Source organism: Microtus pennsylvanicus, chromosome 10 (genome assembly GCF_037038515.1).
Source record: "Microtus pennsylvanicus isolate mMicPen1 chromosome 10, mMicPen1.hap1, whole genome shotgun sequence".
Classification (NCBI taxonomy): domain Eukaryota; kingdom Metazoa; phylum Chordata; class Mammalia; order Rodentia; family Cricetidae; genus Microtus; species Microtus pennsylvanicus.
The window spans coordinates 98,115,673-98,133,159 of record NC_134588.1 but is presented as its reverse complement, the minus strand read 5'-3'; the positions used below and the strand labels follow the sequence as shown (position 1 = coordinate 98,133,159).

General features: G+C 44.2%; 1 protein-coding gene across 2 annotated transcripts in view; it reads right to left on the bottom strand.

Moving 5' to 3' along the window:
- Cnst (consortin, connexin sorting protein) overlaps nt 1-17,487 on the bottom strand; it is an 81,754-nt gene that overhangs the window by 21,018 nt on the left and 43,249 nt on the right. The window contains exons 3-8 of one of the 2 annotated variants that reach the window (XM_075989286.1): nt 11,909-12,096; nt 4,432-4,462; nt 2,867-2,953; nt 2,308-2,422; nt 310-331; nt 52-148 (exon numbers count right to left, since the gene is read on the bottom strand). In XM_075989286.1, the coding sequence (XP_075845401.1) occupies nt 52-148; nt 310-331; nt 2,308-2,422; nt 2,867-2,953; nt 4,432-4,462; nt 11,909-12,096 (540 nt within the window). The remainder of the gene's footprint in view (nt 1-51; nt 149-309; nt 332-2,307; nt 2,423-2,866; nt 2,954-4,431; nt 4,463-11,908; nt 12,097-17,487) is intronic. The other variant, XM_075989287.1, reaches the window with a different exon arrangement.

Here is a 17,487-nt window from a genome sequence, read left to right as displayed (position 1 = left end):
GCGGGTAAGCGGACTCCTGTCTATTCCTCTCCAGTATAATCTGCAGCGGACCTGGTTCTTTGGCTGTTGCTCCTCTTCCCTTTGGCTCTTCAGACACTGCCGGCCGGGTAAGGCATTTTCTCCCCAGGGACTTTTCCACAGGTGCTATCTAAAATGTTTTTAAAAAGGAAAAACATAATCACAGCTTTTTTGAGAAACTGTTGCATTAAAACAGAAAACTGCAAGTGTGCTGAGGAAAGGTTTCTCTAGAATGGCCCGGCCCAGATGTAAGATGCTGACATGCCCCACGGCCAGAAGAACACCTCTTACCTTATGCTTGGACAAGAGAGGGCTGTGGAAAAAGAAAAACATAGTTTTAAAAGTACAGCATGCTTCCAAACAAATGTCACGGAAATGGATATAAAAAATAGAGCCTCTCTGCATTCTAATATTAGCGCGGAACATTCCCAGGGTGCAAACAGTGCCACCGGCTCCCGTGGCTCACAGGACAGCCGATCACTGCTGAAAGACCCCAAACAAGTTACACGTGCTTCTTGCACCCATAAATGTTTTACAAGTTCAGTTTAAAACAGATTATGACAGAACACAGTTATGTTGGAATGACTTGTGGACAGACAACTTTCAAGTGTGAGGGTTTTTTCTAACAGTATGCCAATAAAGGCCTGGATAAAATAAATCCTGGCTATATTATTATCATAATACTTAGAACAAGAAACGGCTCAAATGTCTGCAAGTAAGTGAAATGGGTGTGTAAGCTGCCACACGGTCATACGATAAACTGGTGTAACAGTATAACAGTAAACTGATACTGCATGTGATAAAATGTAACCCAGAGACAATGATGGACTGAAGGATCTATAACAATAACTGTATTCTGCACGTTTGTATGAAATCATAGAGCATGTAAAGCCACAGTTACAGAACTCAGCTGTGATCACAGGAGAGGGGAGTGGGAAAGAAAGGTCGACTCGACTTGGTAACTCAAAGAAGAGACCTTCTGAGAGGTTAGAATGTTTGTATTTTGGATTCTGTTAGTGCTAGTCATAGACGGTGGTAGGGAAACATTTACCAGGCTCATACAGTGAACTAGAAATATGAGGCATAATTTGGGGTACAATGTTCTAAAGATACCATGCACATGGCATGTTCAAGTAAATACTTCAAACAGTTAGGACACACTAACAAACCGTGAGTTCCTTCAGGAGGGCAGTAGGTGGTGTCTGCATTGAGTATATTGAAAGTAAATAAGTTATCTTTACTTTAAAGGCTTCTAATCTTTTAAATAGGTTATAAAAATGAAAATATAAAGTAGAAAGCTAACATAGGAACTTCCTAAGAAAATGAGTTACAATTCAGAATCCCTGAAAAGGTTGTTTGCAAAGGTTCAAATTGCCTAGCACAGGGAAACCATCTTCGGAGAGTGGACCGGACACTTCCATTGGAACCTCTATTGCTCTTCCAAGGTTGGTCTCCAGGGAATCCAGATCCCCAAGCAAATGCCCTCTCTTCTGCACGGCTAAGCAGCAATTACTCAGGACTGTTTCGTTATCAACACACGGAGCTTTAGTTTACTGCCCATTATTCTGAAGAGGAGACAAAGTTACCGGCAAAACAGACCGCCCTTTATCCTTTGTACAGTGGACTCAGGATCCAAGTCCGGAAATGGGTGCTATTTAAACCCCATGCTCCCTTCCCCTTCAAAGCTGAGTGACCCAATGAGCAATTCACAGCAAAGATAAGCAGAACAAAAAATAACAAGCTTTATTATTAGGATAATTTAGTTTTGAAAACCTATCTCCTTGACACAAGTCAAGAAGTTGGAAAGTACCCAGTAATGAAGTTTTCCTTCAGTTAGGTTAAATATGAAATACTGAGCTTTTTAGAACTGCTCTTAGGAAGGGTACAGCTCTTCTTATCACAAACAGACACTGGAAAACTGCCAAAATAGCAATAATCAATATACAGAAATAAATATATATATTTAATAAAATTAAAGTAATAAATAATGATTAAAAGACAAATGGAACAAAAGTCCTAATGCGCAACTTAGATAATTTGGCTTGCTGATCTCCTAATTAAACAGTATCAAAAGTAACAATGTGTCTGAGCCCATGGAAACCCAGTGAGGTTGGTAAGAAAGAAGAGCCGAGAAAGAATCCTTAAAATTTCATTATACTCAGTTCAGTTCAGTTTCTTAAGTTGAAAACAGCAAGAAAACAAAGAAATGGATCATACATTTCAATACTTAAGATAATGCATATCTTCAATAGTCTCCAACTTACTTTAAATAAATTATGACATACTTACTCTTGATGGGTTGTGCAAATTTTAGCAAGCTGTTCAAAATCTTCACCATTGAATCCCTTTTCCGAATTCCTCAGAGGCGTCACTGCATGTGGCTGGACAGCTCTCCATTTTGTTTCTAAATTTAAAATACTTGTTAATCCCTGGCTCTTACAAAAATGTATTTAGGCTTCACTAGAATAATTAATGTACTGCTACCTTCCCAAGCAACCCCAAGGTTAATGAAGTTAGAAGGAGCTAAACGAGTTCTTCACAGAACAGTAAACATTCTACAAACAAAACTAGCCAGGAGCGAATGCAGAAAAATGAGAACAGAGCTATGGAGAGCAAGGCATGGGGAGAACACCGTCTGCCTTCCCTCTCAAGCTGCAGGGGAAACCCCCGGCCTTGCACCCGCTAGGCGAGCTCTCAGACGTGAAGCGCATCCCCGGCCTGTGCTTTGCAACAGACACTTGACTGTGTAACTTCTTTTAACATGCGAACCAGGACACTACGCTCACTTTCTAGATAGCGGGTTGTTAGATGGCTTTGAGTTCCGAGTTCCAGGTCAGTTTGTACTCACCCCACTGTTCCTGAATGGCAGAAAGATTGGCGAGCAGCTGCTCATGGTACAGTCGTTCAAGCTGAATGAATTTCATTGCTTTTTCGTCTGAATAGAAAAACTGAGGAAAATAGAAATCGAGACTATATCTGCAAAGGAATGTCCTAGAGAAGCCAAGAAATGTGCTCCTCTGGCCAAAACAACGAGAAGGCTCGAAATATTTCTAAACTTAGGCACACCTGACGGGAGGGTTCCTGGCTTTGGGTGAGTACATTTTATGTTAACACACACGATGCAGAGGTACTTGGGCTCCACAAGCAGCAGACTCGAAAGGTTTCACTCGAGGACTGCCTGCCTGGCAAGGCATTGGCAGCATCACCAAAGCCATCTAACTGGATAGAGGACCACAGGGGATCCCGGAGTCTGTGTGTTTCCTTCATTTCTCTCCTTAAATGACTCCCTGACTAGGAGATCCTTCAGGTCAGGGTTTCTCTCTGGTTTCATGATTCTTTACTTACTTTCATTGGACATTTTTCTCCACTGAGCCAAAAAGTATCAAATGCTAAATAATGGAAACATGGCATGGGGCTTTCACAAAAAATTAATTTACCCCAGTGACTTTCCTAATTATAACATAATTTTTTTTTTTTTTTTGGTTGATCTTCTTATGACATTTTGGCCTCCCATCTGTGCCACACAAACTTGCATCTTAGAAGGTTTGAGAAACACTGTCCAAATGCCCAGCTTCCTCTGGGCGGTGTTCTAAATGTTGACCCAGAAAAAAGGAAAAGACGATCGGAAGGTTTAGCTTTGTGTCCTTCCCATGAACACTGAGAGTTCAGCTCTCCCTCCAGTCACCTTAATAATCCCTGGGGCCAGGAGAAGCAGAACCACTCCTCTGCTGCCCAGGACTGAATGCTTCCTATTCAAAAGCTTCCGTGGGATCTACTTGGAAACAGTATTTGTTGGTTTCTAGTGAAGACCTAATCTTTCCTTGGCAGCTACACACAGCCGTGCATCATGAAACATTTCTGTCAGGGAGGAACCATTAAAGGATAAATTTAAATTGCCCAAGGATGCAAAAGCATCTTGACATGATGCTCTCCAAACAACAAAGCCACCGAATGACGCCTTTCTCTGAGTGCTGCTGCTGCTGCTGCTGCTGCGCAGCTCGGCACCACTGCCGCCCCGAGCAGTCAGAGGAGCTGCTGTCCCAGGATGCTCCATTATGCGCAGGTTTGACTTGCGTGCTTGAGCGAGGGAATCTAACAGACTTTTAAACGTTTCGCCTTCAGCAGTGTGTGTGTTTTCCCCTTTCTCTTGAACATAATGTTTAATGTTGGTAAAAATTAGGCCTCCTTGATGAAAGCCAAATTGAGGAGGCTTTAGGGGATTTTTTGGAGTGACCTATTTCCTACACTTTGCTCTTTGAGGCGGTTACGTGGGCACACGCAACTGCCAAAACCCACCAAAATCATATGGTCTCCACATTTTGTTGCATAGACTTTCAGCTTAAAAAAAATAAAATATAAAGATGGGTTCCTCAAGCATTCTATAAATTTCTGTCTGTAGTTAAGAAAGGATACAGTCCTCTTCCTGGAAATAGGTCTCAGCTACCTATAAAGACAAAAGAAGAAATTAATATTTGGGTGAAAGGACAAACTTGGGAGCCAGCAAGATTTTGAAAGGTTGCTTTGAATAGATTACTAACAAAAACACTTTCGCCACATTCACAGTTGAGAGGACTCTGTAGGCGCAGGACACAATCCTTAGGTCCCCGTCAGCAACTGTGCACAGGCATTCCTCAGTCCTTGCCACCAAGTCCTGCTAGTCTAGCTCCAGTCGGAACAAGCATCACCTAGTCCCTCGAGTTTCTTAAGGATGAGCGGAAAGCTAAAGATTTACATAGATACAACAGGGGTGAAAAAGTTAAAGAGATTATTCTGCTTGTTTGTTTATTTATTTTGGCTTTTTGAGACAGGGTTTCTCTGTGTAGCTTCAAAGTCTGTCCTGGAACTCACTCTGTAGAACCAGGCTGGCCTCGATCTCATAGAGATCCACCTGCCTCAGCTTCCTGAGTGCTGTGATTAAAGACGTGCGCCACCACCGCCTGGCGATTATTGTTTATTATAAATTAAAAGTTAGAAACGGGGTCAAGGAGATGAGATGGCTCAGTAGGGAAAGATGTGCACCAAGGCTGACAACCTGAGTTCAATCCATGCCATCCACACAGGAGGAGAGAACAACTGCCCTAAGCTGTCCTCTGACCTCTACATGAACACACACACACAGACACGCACACACAAATAAATAAGATTACACACAAGCCCTTCCACCATTCATTTCATTTCTAGTTTAAAAACTACCAGCTCAGAACCTCATGGGACACTGGTTTTGATGTCTGTACGTAGCCCAGGCTGGTCTTGAACGCCACATGCAGCTGAGGAGGACCATAGCTCCTGATCCTCTTGCTCCTGCCTCTCAAGTGGTGGGTTGTAAGTAGCACTATTGCTGCGAGAGGCACATGTGTTGTGATGTTTTTATTTCTTAATCATTTCTTTCGGTGAGCATGTTTGTGTGTGTGCACACAGGTGCATGCACTAGAGTTTGACATGGGGTACTATGGTGGTTTGAATGTATTTGGCCCCCATAAGTTCATAGAGAGTGGCGGTATTAGGAGGTGTGGGTATGTTGGAGTAGGTATGGCCTTGTTGGAAGAAGTCTGTCATTGTGGGGGTGGGCTTTGAGGCTTCATATATGCTCAGGTCATGCCCAGTGTCTGAGACCACTTCCTGTTTCCTGCAGGTCAAGATGTAAGAACTCTCAGCTCTTTCTCCAGCACCATCTCTGCCTGTATGCTGCCATATCCTGCCATGATGATAATGAACTAAACCTCTGAACTGTTGAGTGAGCCACTCCAGTGAAATGTTTTCCTTTATAAGAGTTGCTGTGGTCATGGTGTCTCTTCACAGCAGTAGAAACCCTGACTAAGACAGCTGTCTTCTGCAATTGCTCTCCACGTTTATTATTGGTATTATTTATGAGACTGGGTCTCAGGTAGCCCAGGTTAGCCTCAACCTCACAGAGAGCCACTTGCCTCTGCTTCCCAAGTGCTGGGATTAAAGGCATGTGCCACCATGCATGGCCAGATCCCTTATTATTTTTTGACTCAAGGTGCCTCACTGGACTTGGGGCTCACCAATTGGCTAGATGGACTGGCCAGTTAGCTCTGGGGTTAGCTCTGGCCTTGTGTTTTTACACATCTCCAGGCTTACACAGCAGCCGCTTTCCCATCTGAACCATCACTTCAGTCCTGTTTATTTTTTGAGACAAGATCTCTTGTAGCACAGGCTAGCCTGGAATTCATTATGGAGCCAAGGATGACGCTGAACTGCTGATCTTTTGGCTTCTACTTCCTGAGTGCTAATCACAGACCCAGTGCTGTATTGCTGTTTTTGAAAAGGCCAAGCTAACTCGGTGATAGTGCTTGCCCAGCATGCTCCAGGCTCTGAATCTAGTTCCTAGCACCGTAAACATAGCTTGGGTATGTAGCTCAGTGACAGTGTGCTTGCCTACTGTGTGGGGGAACCTGGGTTCAATTCCCAGCACAACAAAAGGGAGAGAGAACGAGGGCAAATGAAATGTCAACAGTTGGACTTGCGCAATGCCACACTTACACCAAACACTAGAGACATTAGTCCCGGAAGCTGATGCCTGAAAAGGGTTCTCATATACTAGTTTCCTTCTAAAGGATCTTCAAAACAAAACAAAATAAAACTGAACCAGGCATGCACCTTAAGCTCAGATACTGAGGATAGGGCAAAACAACAGCCTAATCCCATGAGTTTAGAACCAGCCTGGACAGAAAGCCCTGTCACAAACAAACACAGTTAATTAAATTAATTAATTAGTTAAGTTTTTGATTAAAAATCTCTGAACTCCTAAAATGTCTCCACTATATTTTTGATCCTCTGTCTCACACTTGTTACCTTCCTACATCTGGCCTGGTCTTGCAATCATCCATGTGCTGTGGCATCAATTTTCCACTAACTGTTCCCGAATCCAACAGAGTATCATCTAGCAAGTGTCTTTATCTCAGACTCAAGAATGTACAAAAGTGAGTAAAATGTCATTTTAAACTTTAGAAGCAACATTTAATTCCGTATATCCAACTTCAGAGAGCAGGACAATTCTGGGGCACGACGGCCTCGGCTCTCTGCGGGGAAATGGCGTGTTCTGACGCCCTCTTCACGGGTGGAGCGCTGTGCTCTACGCTAGGCCGGTCCCCAGGCTTACCCTCTGCAGCTGCCGTACTTGCAGCTGCAGAGTGAAACGCATCAACTCCTTGTCTTCCCATGAATAAGATGTTAATGATTCTGTTTGGTGCTGGCACTTTAGTAATTGTGTTACATAAACTCCAAATTTGCCTTTCCTCTAATAAACAGCAACCTCCGCTGCGGATTTCAAAACCGCCTCGCAGGGCTCTGAGAAACGGGGTGACAGCAGTGCTGACGCCGTAGAGAAATGCAGCAAGAACGTCTTAAAGAAGTAATGCATGCTCTGTGTTCAAGCAACTGTACGGGCCGGGAAGGGAGCTTGTGGGAGAGCACTCGCCTGGCACGGTCAAGGCCCCGCGTCAACACACAGCACGGGAAAATAAGTAATAAAAGATAACTTTACTCTGTGGTGGTTATCTCAGCTCTGGGCCCTGCAATGCACAAGGACAACTACTTTTTAGGAGTTCTCACCACTGTTTATATAGTATATGGATTTTGGTTGAGAAGTAGAATTTTAAGAAGCAGATCCATTGCACATTTATATGTGTCCACATATAAATTATATTTTTATATCTGAAAAAAAACCTAAGAGATTTTTTTTAGGACCTTGATGATAAGGTATTTATAACTAAGACCAGTAAGCGCTAAACTATTGATAAAGTTTAGCATAACTTGTGATATGTAAAATATTCCACACAAGTATTGTTTTACATTACACTACATTGCTTTTACATTAGTTATTCTGTATGTGTACAGGTGTGGCGATCAGAGCACGGTTCACAGGAGCTGGTTTCTCTCTTCCACCATCAGAATTCTGAGAACTGGCTCATGTTTGCTGACAAGTACCTTTGTGTGCTGAGCCATCGAGACAGACTGCTTTACACCTTCAGAACAGCATCTACAAAGTCCTCTAAGTTTCTAGTAAAAAATAAATAAATAAAGGATTTCATTTGTAGATCCCTATCTCTATTTTCTAGAGACCTACCAGTACACAGAACAATAAAGTAGCTGTTAAACTTAAATATCTTTAAATACTCCAAGAGTACAAAAGGTCTAGATCGCCTTTCGATACATTCAGGTTCAGCAGAAACAAAGCAATGACCAGAGAGTCTGTCCCAAGATCTGATCTGCTGGGAGCAGTACAACTGCCCTCCTGGCATGCAGCCATCACCTTCAAATTTCCCTTCACCTAGACCAGCAGTTCTCAACCTACAGGTAGAGATATCAGATGTCAGGCCTTGAAACAGGAATATTCTCAGTCTGAGAGCTGTTAGGAGGCCAGAGCTCCCAGAAGACACTGAGACAGTTTGGTAGGAATCAAGGGTGGAGAGGTAACAGGCACAGATCACAGAAAGTCATGGTGAGGGTTTTGCTTGACTTTTATATGAATGAGATGAGATGTCACTGGAAGGCCCTGAGCAGTGAAGTGACAGGGTCTAAGCTGTGCTTTATCTAAATCACGGTAACTTCCAGGTAGAAGGGGAAAGTCTAAACAACACTAGAGTTAATGCAGGGAGGTTTGCACAGTGAGAAAGTTCAGGTGGGATTCGATGAAGGGACACAACACTTGCTATTACAGAGGAAGGGCCCGTGGGAGGGCTCTGCAGGTCAACAGGCTCTGCCTGCTGTGTAAGCCTGACAGTCTGAATTTGATCCCTGGAACCCATGCAGGTGAGAGGTTGACCATGGGGTTGTCCCCAGACCTCCATATGTATATGGTGGCATGCCCTTCACATTCCCTCATACACATATATGCCATAATAAAATTAATTTGAAATATTTAAATGGAAAAAAGTATTTGAACATGTACAAACCATAATGAGAAAACTACAAACATTTGTCAAAATGTTTACAACTGATGAATGTAGGCGAAAGGCAAAAGGTGATGGACTGGGAATTGTTAAAATGAATGAAAGCACTTCCACCCGTCTCCAGCTGTGTCTCCTGGGAAGTGACAGGCTCTTCTGCATTCTGCACAGAGGTGATGACCTCAGCTGATTCCTGTGGATCTAATGCATCAGCATCCTTTGCAGCTACTCGGCAGGGACTTCACAAGCAGTCTCTGCACTGGGTGACAGTGAGGACAGAGCTGTGTGGCAGAGTAGTTCTAGGCTTTTACTGTGTACCTACCAAACACTGCACCGCATGCTCATCCTCAGTAACGCAACTCATCTTCCACCAACTTTCTCATGATAAAGAAGCCAAAGCCACACAGCTCAGCAAAAGCCTCTCTGCTCACTGAGCTCCCCTTGAGCATGCAGACTGTGGGACGTAGAGGAACGGCAGTTAGAGGGCTAGGACACTGTGAGTTTCTGGGAAAGGGGCAGTGTTTTTCAGTGAAATGGAAGCGGATAATCTTTAGGTCCAGTCAATATTATTATTGTCTTTCAGACTCAAATGGGGCTTTTCTTTCCGGACTGATTTGCCCCTGCCCAAGGTCACCTGCCATTGAAAAGAACCTTCTTAATTCTAATGCAACCGTGGCTTAAGGATAGAAACTCCATAAAAAGATGTCTGCCTTGCTATTTCCATTTTTATCTTAAATATTCTTTCCCCGACATTTTACTGAACTTCTTCAGCGGAGTTCAGACCACAGGAAAACCAACAGCCACATACTTTCACCCCTGATCTGGCAATGACTGTCACGCTGTCACATTCACTTTCTCTCCCAGCAAACTACTTCCGGAGCCGCAGGCCTTGTTTCAAATATCTTTACACTTGTGCGTCTATCACTCCTATATAACCCAGAACCTAATCATCCTTAGGAAAAAATGAGGCTTGGGGCTTGAGAGAGGCTCTGAGGTGAAGGGTGGCTTCAAGTACTGGCACACATGATGGACGGATCACAATGTTCTGCAACTCCAGCTTCAGGGGATCCAACACCTTCTTCTGGTCTCTAAGAACGTGCGCGTGCTTGCACACACACACACACTTAAAAAAAAGCTTTTTAAAATGATGCTTTACTACAATGGTATTTAAATGCAGCCCATATTCAAACTTCTTCAGGTTATTTTAAACACGAATGCATCCAATCTGATAGCAAATTCTAGTACTAGTGTTGAGGAACGCGATGAGAGCAATTGGCAGTGAGGATCAAACAGCTGTGAACACTTCTTACAAACTCAGTCCACTATGCAAATGTAACAAAGGCTGGGCGCCAAGGGAGGGCTGCCTGGGTGAGGTGATCTTCAATGATGGCAAGTCAGTAACGCTTTAGAGGCCAGGTGCAGGCCATGCTTCCTTACAGTCATACAGCAGACAATAAAAACATACAACTTGGTGCCTTGGGACAAAACATATTTTACTTAAAAATATTATGACTGCTCACTGCAACAGTTGAAACAGAAGTAAACGAGAGGAAAAGCTAAGGCTAAGGCTGTAGCTCAGTTTGGCAGAGTGCTGGCTCAGTCAGTCCTGGACTTGATCCCTCGCACTGAGTGCTTGCTCAGCCCTGGACTTGGTCCCTCACACCACATAAACCGCGCATGTTGGTTCATGATGGGAATCACGTCACTTGAGGGGAGGAGGAGGGGGATCAGAAATTCAAGGCATCTTGAGCTACACAGCTAGGACACAAGAAACACCATCTCAAAAAAAAAAAAAGGAAAACAAACAAAAATCTTTCTCTAGTCCCAAGTACCAATTATTTTCATTTTAACTGCAAATAAAAGGCAAATCACAAATATTTAAATTTTTCCCAAGTGACCTCATTTGTGAGAAGGCTTTCCACTGCTGTCCTGAAGGCCTCTTCTCTCCACATTCTCCCCACTCAACACATCCCACCTCCCAATCTTCAGAAGATTCTGTTTCCAGAAGTAAAGTTGCACTCTGGGTATTGCAGTGTCACTAGGTAGCTGAGTGCCTACAGTTATCCCCAGCCTCACAAGACAACAAGAACAGCAACACCCCACTCCAGTGCAAGACAACAACAACAACAGCAACAGCCCCCAGCAAAGGCATTGTCAGTGACAACGGCTTCTAGTTCGCATCTCGCCTGCCTCTTTCCAGCTGTGACATCCCAGCCCTGTCTTCACAGCCTAGTCCTTCGACTGTGACTGCTCATTTTTCTTGTAAAACTCTTTAAAATTGACACATGTGGGGGTTTTGCCTGCATGATTTATGTCTGTACACCTTGTGTGTGTTTGATTTATGTCTGTACACCTCGTGTGTGTTTGATGCCTGCAGGGGCCAGAGGGTGTTGGGATTCCCTAGAACTGGAGTTTCAGACAGTTGTGAGCTGCCCTGTGGATACTGGGAATTGAACCAAGTCCTCTGGGAGAGTAGCCAGTGCTTTTAGCCGTTCCAGCACCCGCTCACCCTGAACCTCCCTTCAGGAGCTGCGTTCTTTTCTCTGTTGCTGACTGGGCCAAGTTAACTGCTGAACCTTAGACTTGTCCACTCTACAGCACAAAACCCCACACTTGTGTCTACGTACTTATTTCTCCCATTTCACCATGGCTCTCCTTGGAACATGCCTTAGGAAATCTTTGTTCCTTCAGTGGCTAGCAGGCCTCTTGGCATCCTGTTGGAGCTTACTAAACTCTTGCCATATTGATTCCTCCTTAGCCTTAGCTGAGTCACCGAATAAAGGCGTTGGCTACTGTCCAATCGACAAATCATCCAGGTCACAGTGTGTCCACCTCCCAGAAGAGGCCAGACTTTCTACTGGCCATGCGTTTAGGGTCAACAGTGGGTGGAGGGGTCAGTCACGGAGAAGCGGATTTTAGATGCCTCCAGACACCGGCGGCAGCGCTGGTGAGGCTGTGAACACAGGGCGTGGTCTTACCTGGTGGAGGAAGAGGGGCAGTGCTCTGGAGTCCATCTGCTCCACCTCGCCTCGGATCAGAGAGAAGAGCGGCTGCAGTGCTGGTGCTGGAGCTTTTGGGGGTTCATTCGCGTTCACTCCGGCAGCCTCCTCAGCTTCAGCCTGCAGCTCTGCACTCACTGTCTGCATTAAAGGTACAGCAGCTCCTACTGGACAGGAAGGAAATGACTGCATCAGGCTAGACCCTGTCATGGAGGAATGTTTTTAAACTATCACTCCCACGGATGAGAAAACGTTCAAGTAAACTAACCACATGGGGGAAAAAAACCAGAAACCATAAACGACTGTCCTCCTCCAGTGAGCGATTTGTGCTTTGTCGTTGCTAGGAGCCCCGATGGAGCCATTTCCGCAGAACTAGAACTGAGTATCAGTGAGAAGGGGCGGAGGAGACAGGGAGCTCGGTTAGTCAAGGATTTGCTTTACAAGTATGAAAACCCAAGTCAAGGCCCAGAAGTCACATAAAAAAAAATTCGGGCATGGTAGTACACGCTGGTAATCCCCCTGCTGGAGAGACAGGTGGACTCCTGAAGGCTTGCTGGCCAGCCAGCGGACCCCTTGATGAGGTTCAACCTAGTAAGAGACTGTTTAAGAAAAAAAAAGTGATGGTATCGGAGAGCTAACATTTAATATTGTCCTCCAGCCTCAATATGGACACACACACAATCGTGAACTTCAGAGCTGTATAACCCACACCTCTATTTTACCCCTTGAGACAATGTTCCCTACTCAGACAGAGCCCATAGGGCAAAGAGCTTTAGACAAGGAAGGAGCCAGGGCCCCGATACTACATTATTTTTCAGGTGACCTTAGATTAGAATATTACTCACTGTAAATGGAGATAAGTTCTCCGCTCTCTCCTAGATCTGAACAACTAAAACAGTCAAGATCCACAGAGATTCTGAGGATTAAGAAACGCATGGAGTGCTAGGCTCGGTGGCACACATCTGTAATCCCATCAGTTGGCAAGTAGAAGTTGCAAGGTCTGAGGATCCATGCCGTCTTGAGCTACACAAGGAGTTTGAAGCCAGACTGGGCTACAGCAGAATCTGTCTCAAAAGAACAATCATACTGGAGCACTAGATATAGGAAAATACCTGAGGCTTGCTGGCCTCCCAATCTAGCCAACCAGCCTTGGGTTCAACGAGAGACTGTCGTAGTTAGGGTTACCATTGCTGTGATGGAATACCATGATCAAAAGCAAGTTGCGGGGGAAAGGCTTATTTGGCTTATGCTTCCATGTCACAGTTCATCCATGAAGGAAATCAGGCAGGAACCTAAAGGCAGGAGTTGATGTAAAGACTACAGAGGGGTGCTGCTTACTGGTTTGCTCTTCGTGACTTGCTCAGCCTGCTTCCTTATAGAACCTGGGACCACCAGTCGAGGGGTGGCAGCACCCACAATAGGTTGGACCCTCCCACATCAATCACTAATTTAGAAAATATCCCACAGTCTTGTCTATGGCCCGATTAAAGAAAAACCTGCACAGAAAGAAACTCAGTCTCAAAATCTCTCTCTCCCTATATATAATATAAAATAATAAGGTGGACAGCAATTGAGGAAGATACTGACATAGGTAATGGACCTCAACAAATACACAATCATGCAAAAGAAAAACAATAACATTTGTTTAAAAGAAAGAAATATAAGGCAGTGGGTGTTGTTTAATGGTGTAAGGCCTAGGACTCCATCCTTTGCACAGAAAAAAAAGGAGGAAGGAGGAGAATTTAAATGCCATTGTTCAGACAAGTGTGAACAATTGTTTTAAAACCCGAAAATGAGGCTATCCTTCTCCAACCCAGTGAAGTGCTCTCCAGTTCCCTTACATCAAACATGGGAGGTTTCCCAGCAGAGAAACAGACTTTTGCAGGAAGAGTTAGTTCCACGGCATTTCCACATAGTGGGTTTTTGGTTTTAGTTCTGCCAAAAGTTTTCAACAGAGGTCTACCATGGCTTATAGAATCATCCTACTAAACAAGGACATACTTTATCTGAGGGCATATAAAGGAGACATTAATATTCTAACGACATGGAGTTATACTTAAAATATGCCCTTACTGGCTTCATGCCATCAACAGGACAAAGAATTCATATTAGAAAACTATCTGCCAGGCACGGTGGCGCATGCCTTTAATAATATCAGCAGAGGAGGAGGCACAGGCAGGGGGATCTCTGTGAGTTCCAGGACAGCTAGGGCTGTTACACAGAGAAACTCTGTCTTGAAAAACTGATGGGGGTGGGAGATCAAACTATCTGTTGCCAAAATGGATGCTTGGAAGCCAGGTAGGCTGCTTACAACCCTTGATTCCTGTACTTCTGCCAAGTTACTTAAACTCTGATTCCCTAGCTTTGTCTTGATTTCTCTGCAGTGCAGGGGAGACAGCATCTACCTTCTAAGATGATGTGAGCACTAAATGAGCTGGTAAGAACTGCGGACAACGTGAGCTGTGCTCCACTCACATGGTTATTTAACAGCCGGGGTTACCTCTGAGACTGGCTCCTTCTTTTCTTTCTTTTTTTTTTTTTTTAAGAAAATATTTGCAGGCAAAGGCTACTAAAGGCGAATATAACACCCCTAATGTTGCAGCGAATAATAGAAATGGTGACAACCATGCTGGAAGTCAGACAGGGTGGCACTCTCCAGTGGCCCTAGCATTTGGAGGAGGCAGGAGGGGCAGTTCAAGGTCATCCTTGACTACATAGGAAATTTAAATCCACACTGGGCTACATGAGAGATGTTCCCCCAAAAAGCAAAATACAAGAATAACAAACAAAACCAGACACATAAAGAGTCACACGGAAGAGTTAAACCGGTTGTTCAATGTTCAACACCGTCAGTCTAAACACAAGTGGACTCCCTGTATACAATATGTGACTGCCTTCCAGCTTGGCTTCTTCTGCTTAGCCAGGACTCAAGTTTCCTTCGCATTTTCCCGTAGCTTCAGATCTCATTTCTTCTCAGCGCTGAATAATCCTTCAAGAGCTTGTTTTATCAGGGAAACAGTTACAGAGAGAAGCACTGGCACAGTCGCAGACTTACGGACTAACACAACATGAGCCTCTACTGTACTAACTGACTATAATAGCTACTGAGCTTTCACACTGCAATATGGAAGCTTGCGGTTATCCGTGTGTCTTTCAAGGTAATTTTGATATTGCTACTTTTAATGATGCCCTAGGAGTCTTATACATGCTTTGCTTTTAGATTAATTATGCTTCGTGAATTACCACTAAATTTCTTTGTGGTACATAAAAATTTTCTGGTGAAAACACATTTCTAGTTAAGCAAGAAAATCAAAACACAACCTGCCACTGCAATTTCCCCTTCAGTATAACGTCCCATTCAGTATAAATAAACCTCTCTGCTGCTGTACATGGATCCAGACGCCGAAAGACGAGAATCTCTGTTTACCTTCCTCTGCAAAACCACGTGTGTTTTAGTTAAATACCTACCAAGCAACTCGGTGATGCTATTTATACATTTTGCAGCTGACAGGCAGATTCATAAGCCCTAATTTAACTTAACACCTGTCAACTTTATTAAGCTCTGACACAGAGACTACAGTTCAACATTTGTCTGTTAACGTTTCATGGAGCTTTCATACTTGATTTTAGCAGAATTCTAAGAAACCACTGTAGTCGATTTAAAAAAAATTATTTGTAACAACTTTGGAGCAGAGATTGGGCAGCTTATCTTAACTGAGTTTATTTAGTTCTGTGTCTCATCCAGCTTAGAGCCTCAGCCTAATGGTGTCAAGAGGCACCCCGCAGAACCCCCTGATATCCTCTCACAGCTTTTGTATTCAAATGCCCAGATTGCACCATGGTACCATGCCCCTTCTGTAATCTGCCATCTGTGAACACAGCCCAGATGCGGCTGTTTGGCTCCAGGCTGGGGGAACAGTGTGACTGGATTATGGCAAAAACCCATGAGTGTAAAACATTATCACGGACAAACGAGACCTCAAGGAAGCCAGCAACGACAGGGTAGACGGTGGTGGTGGGATTCCGAGAATTAGGGTTTCAAAAGCAAAACAGTAGAAGAGGCAGTCCGCTCTCCCTTTTATCTAACCTGTCTTTGTTATCTGAAGGACTGTCTTTGTTTACCTCATTAGGAACCCTTCCAGAGCAGGAAAGTGGCAAGTATTGTTGAAAATATTGTCAGGCGATCAGAAAGTCAAATGGTCACAAAATGACATCTGAAGCCATAGAGGAAAAGCCAGGAATAAAGCTACCCCCACCCCCCAGAAACCAGGGCGTTTGAGAGTGCTTGTGTAACTGGCAAACTACAAAGCCACCCCCAGGTGTTGGGAAAGATAAATGCGTAGGGAGACTGAGGAGACCTTGGCTTACCTCAATGAACTAGGCTCTGCATGGAGCAGGGAGTGAAAGCTGAGGCAGAACCACAGACAGCTTGTGAGAGGAGAGCCTAGAGCCAAGCTGTACAGCCCTGAAGTGGAGCCCCAGCTAACCAAACTACGAAGTGCCACCTTCTGCTTCCCAGAGTCACTGCCATCACAGGGCTCACCAGGCCCTTTCAGTAACCAAAATCTCAGAGTGTACAAAGAAACAGCGCAGAATGGCCTGCATAAGGAGAGACATCAAATGGCGGAGAACATCCCGGAGGAAGACTACACGTCAGACCTACCAAAGAATTTAAGTTAACAATCTCCAAAATGCTCAAAAATTTAAGGAAGTTATGAACAACACACGAAGGGAAAAAACAAGAAAGCACTCCAAGGGAGACTGCGAAAGAGACAAGGGAATTAGCGCTATTGCACATCCACGCTGTTTGGGTGATGAGTTTAGAAATAGGCAGTAGTGAAGACTAAGCGCATTAAGAATATAATTAATGCCACTGAATGAACAGAACCATTTAGGCAATGAGTGGTTAGCAGAGAAAATTTATGTTTGCAGCAATAAAAATAGTAAAAGAAAAAGAATACTCCCAGTTCCATGATTGTGCTATGATTCTCTGAGCCACTGTGGAATTTACTCTTCACACTGCGGCCCTCAGAAATGCTGTTTCCATCTTGGCCATGATCTTGCAGACCGACCAGGTGGAAGCATAAACATGAGGTCTAACTTCTAATGGACGTGAAAACAGAGGAGAGTGCTCTCCGTCGAAATACTGTAGTCACTGTCTAAACACACTGAAGTAGTCTCAGCACTAGGAAGATAATCCAAACAGTCTTCCGGCCTGACCCGGGGTCAAAGGGATGTATATGTAATTAGGGCATAATTACCACCTGCTCCAAGGCTGGGTCTCCTCCCATGCCCTCAGGCCACAGCCTGTGCTGTCACAGGGAACCAGGCACCAGCAGGGTTGTGGTGAAGAGGTTGGGCTGAGGTCATGCTATCCTATTAACACGATAATAAAGTAATTAATGATAAAGAATAAAGGAGATGACACATGTGGTGTTCCCAGGCACCGGAGCTGTCACCAGGCCTTATTTTAGGTAGCATCTTTTGTTACTCTTCGTTTTGAAACAGGATCTCACCAGGGAGCTACAGCTGGTCTGGGACTCACCACGTAACCCAGG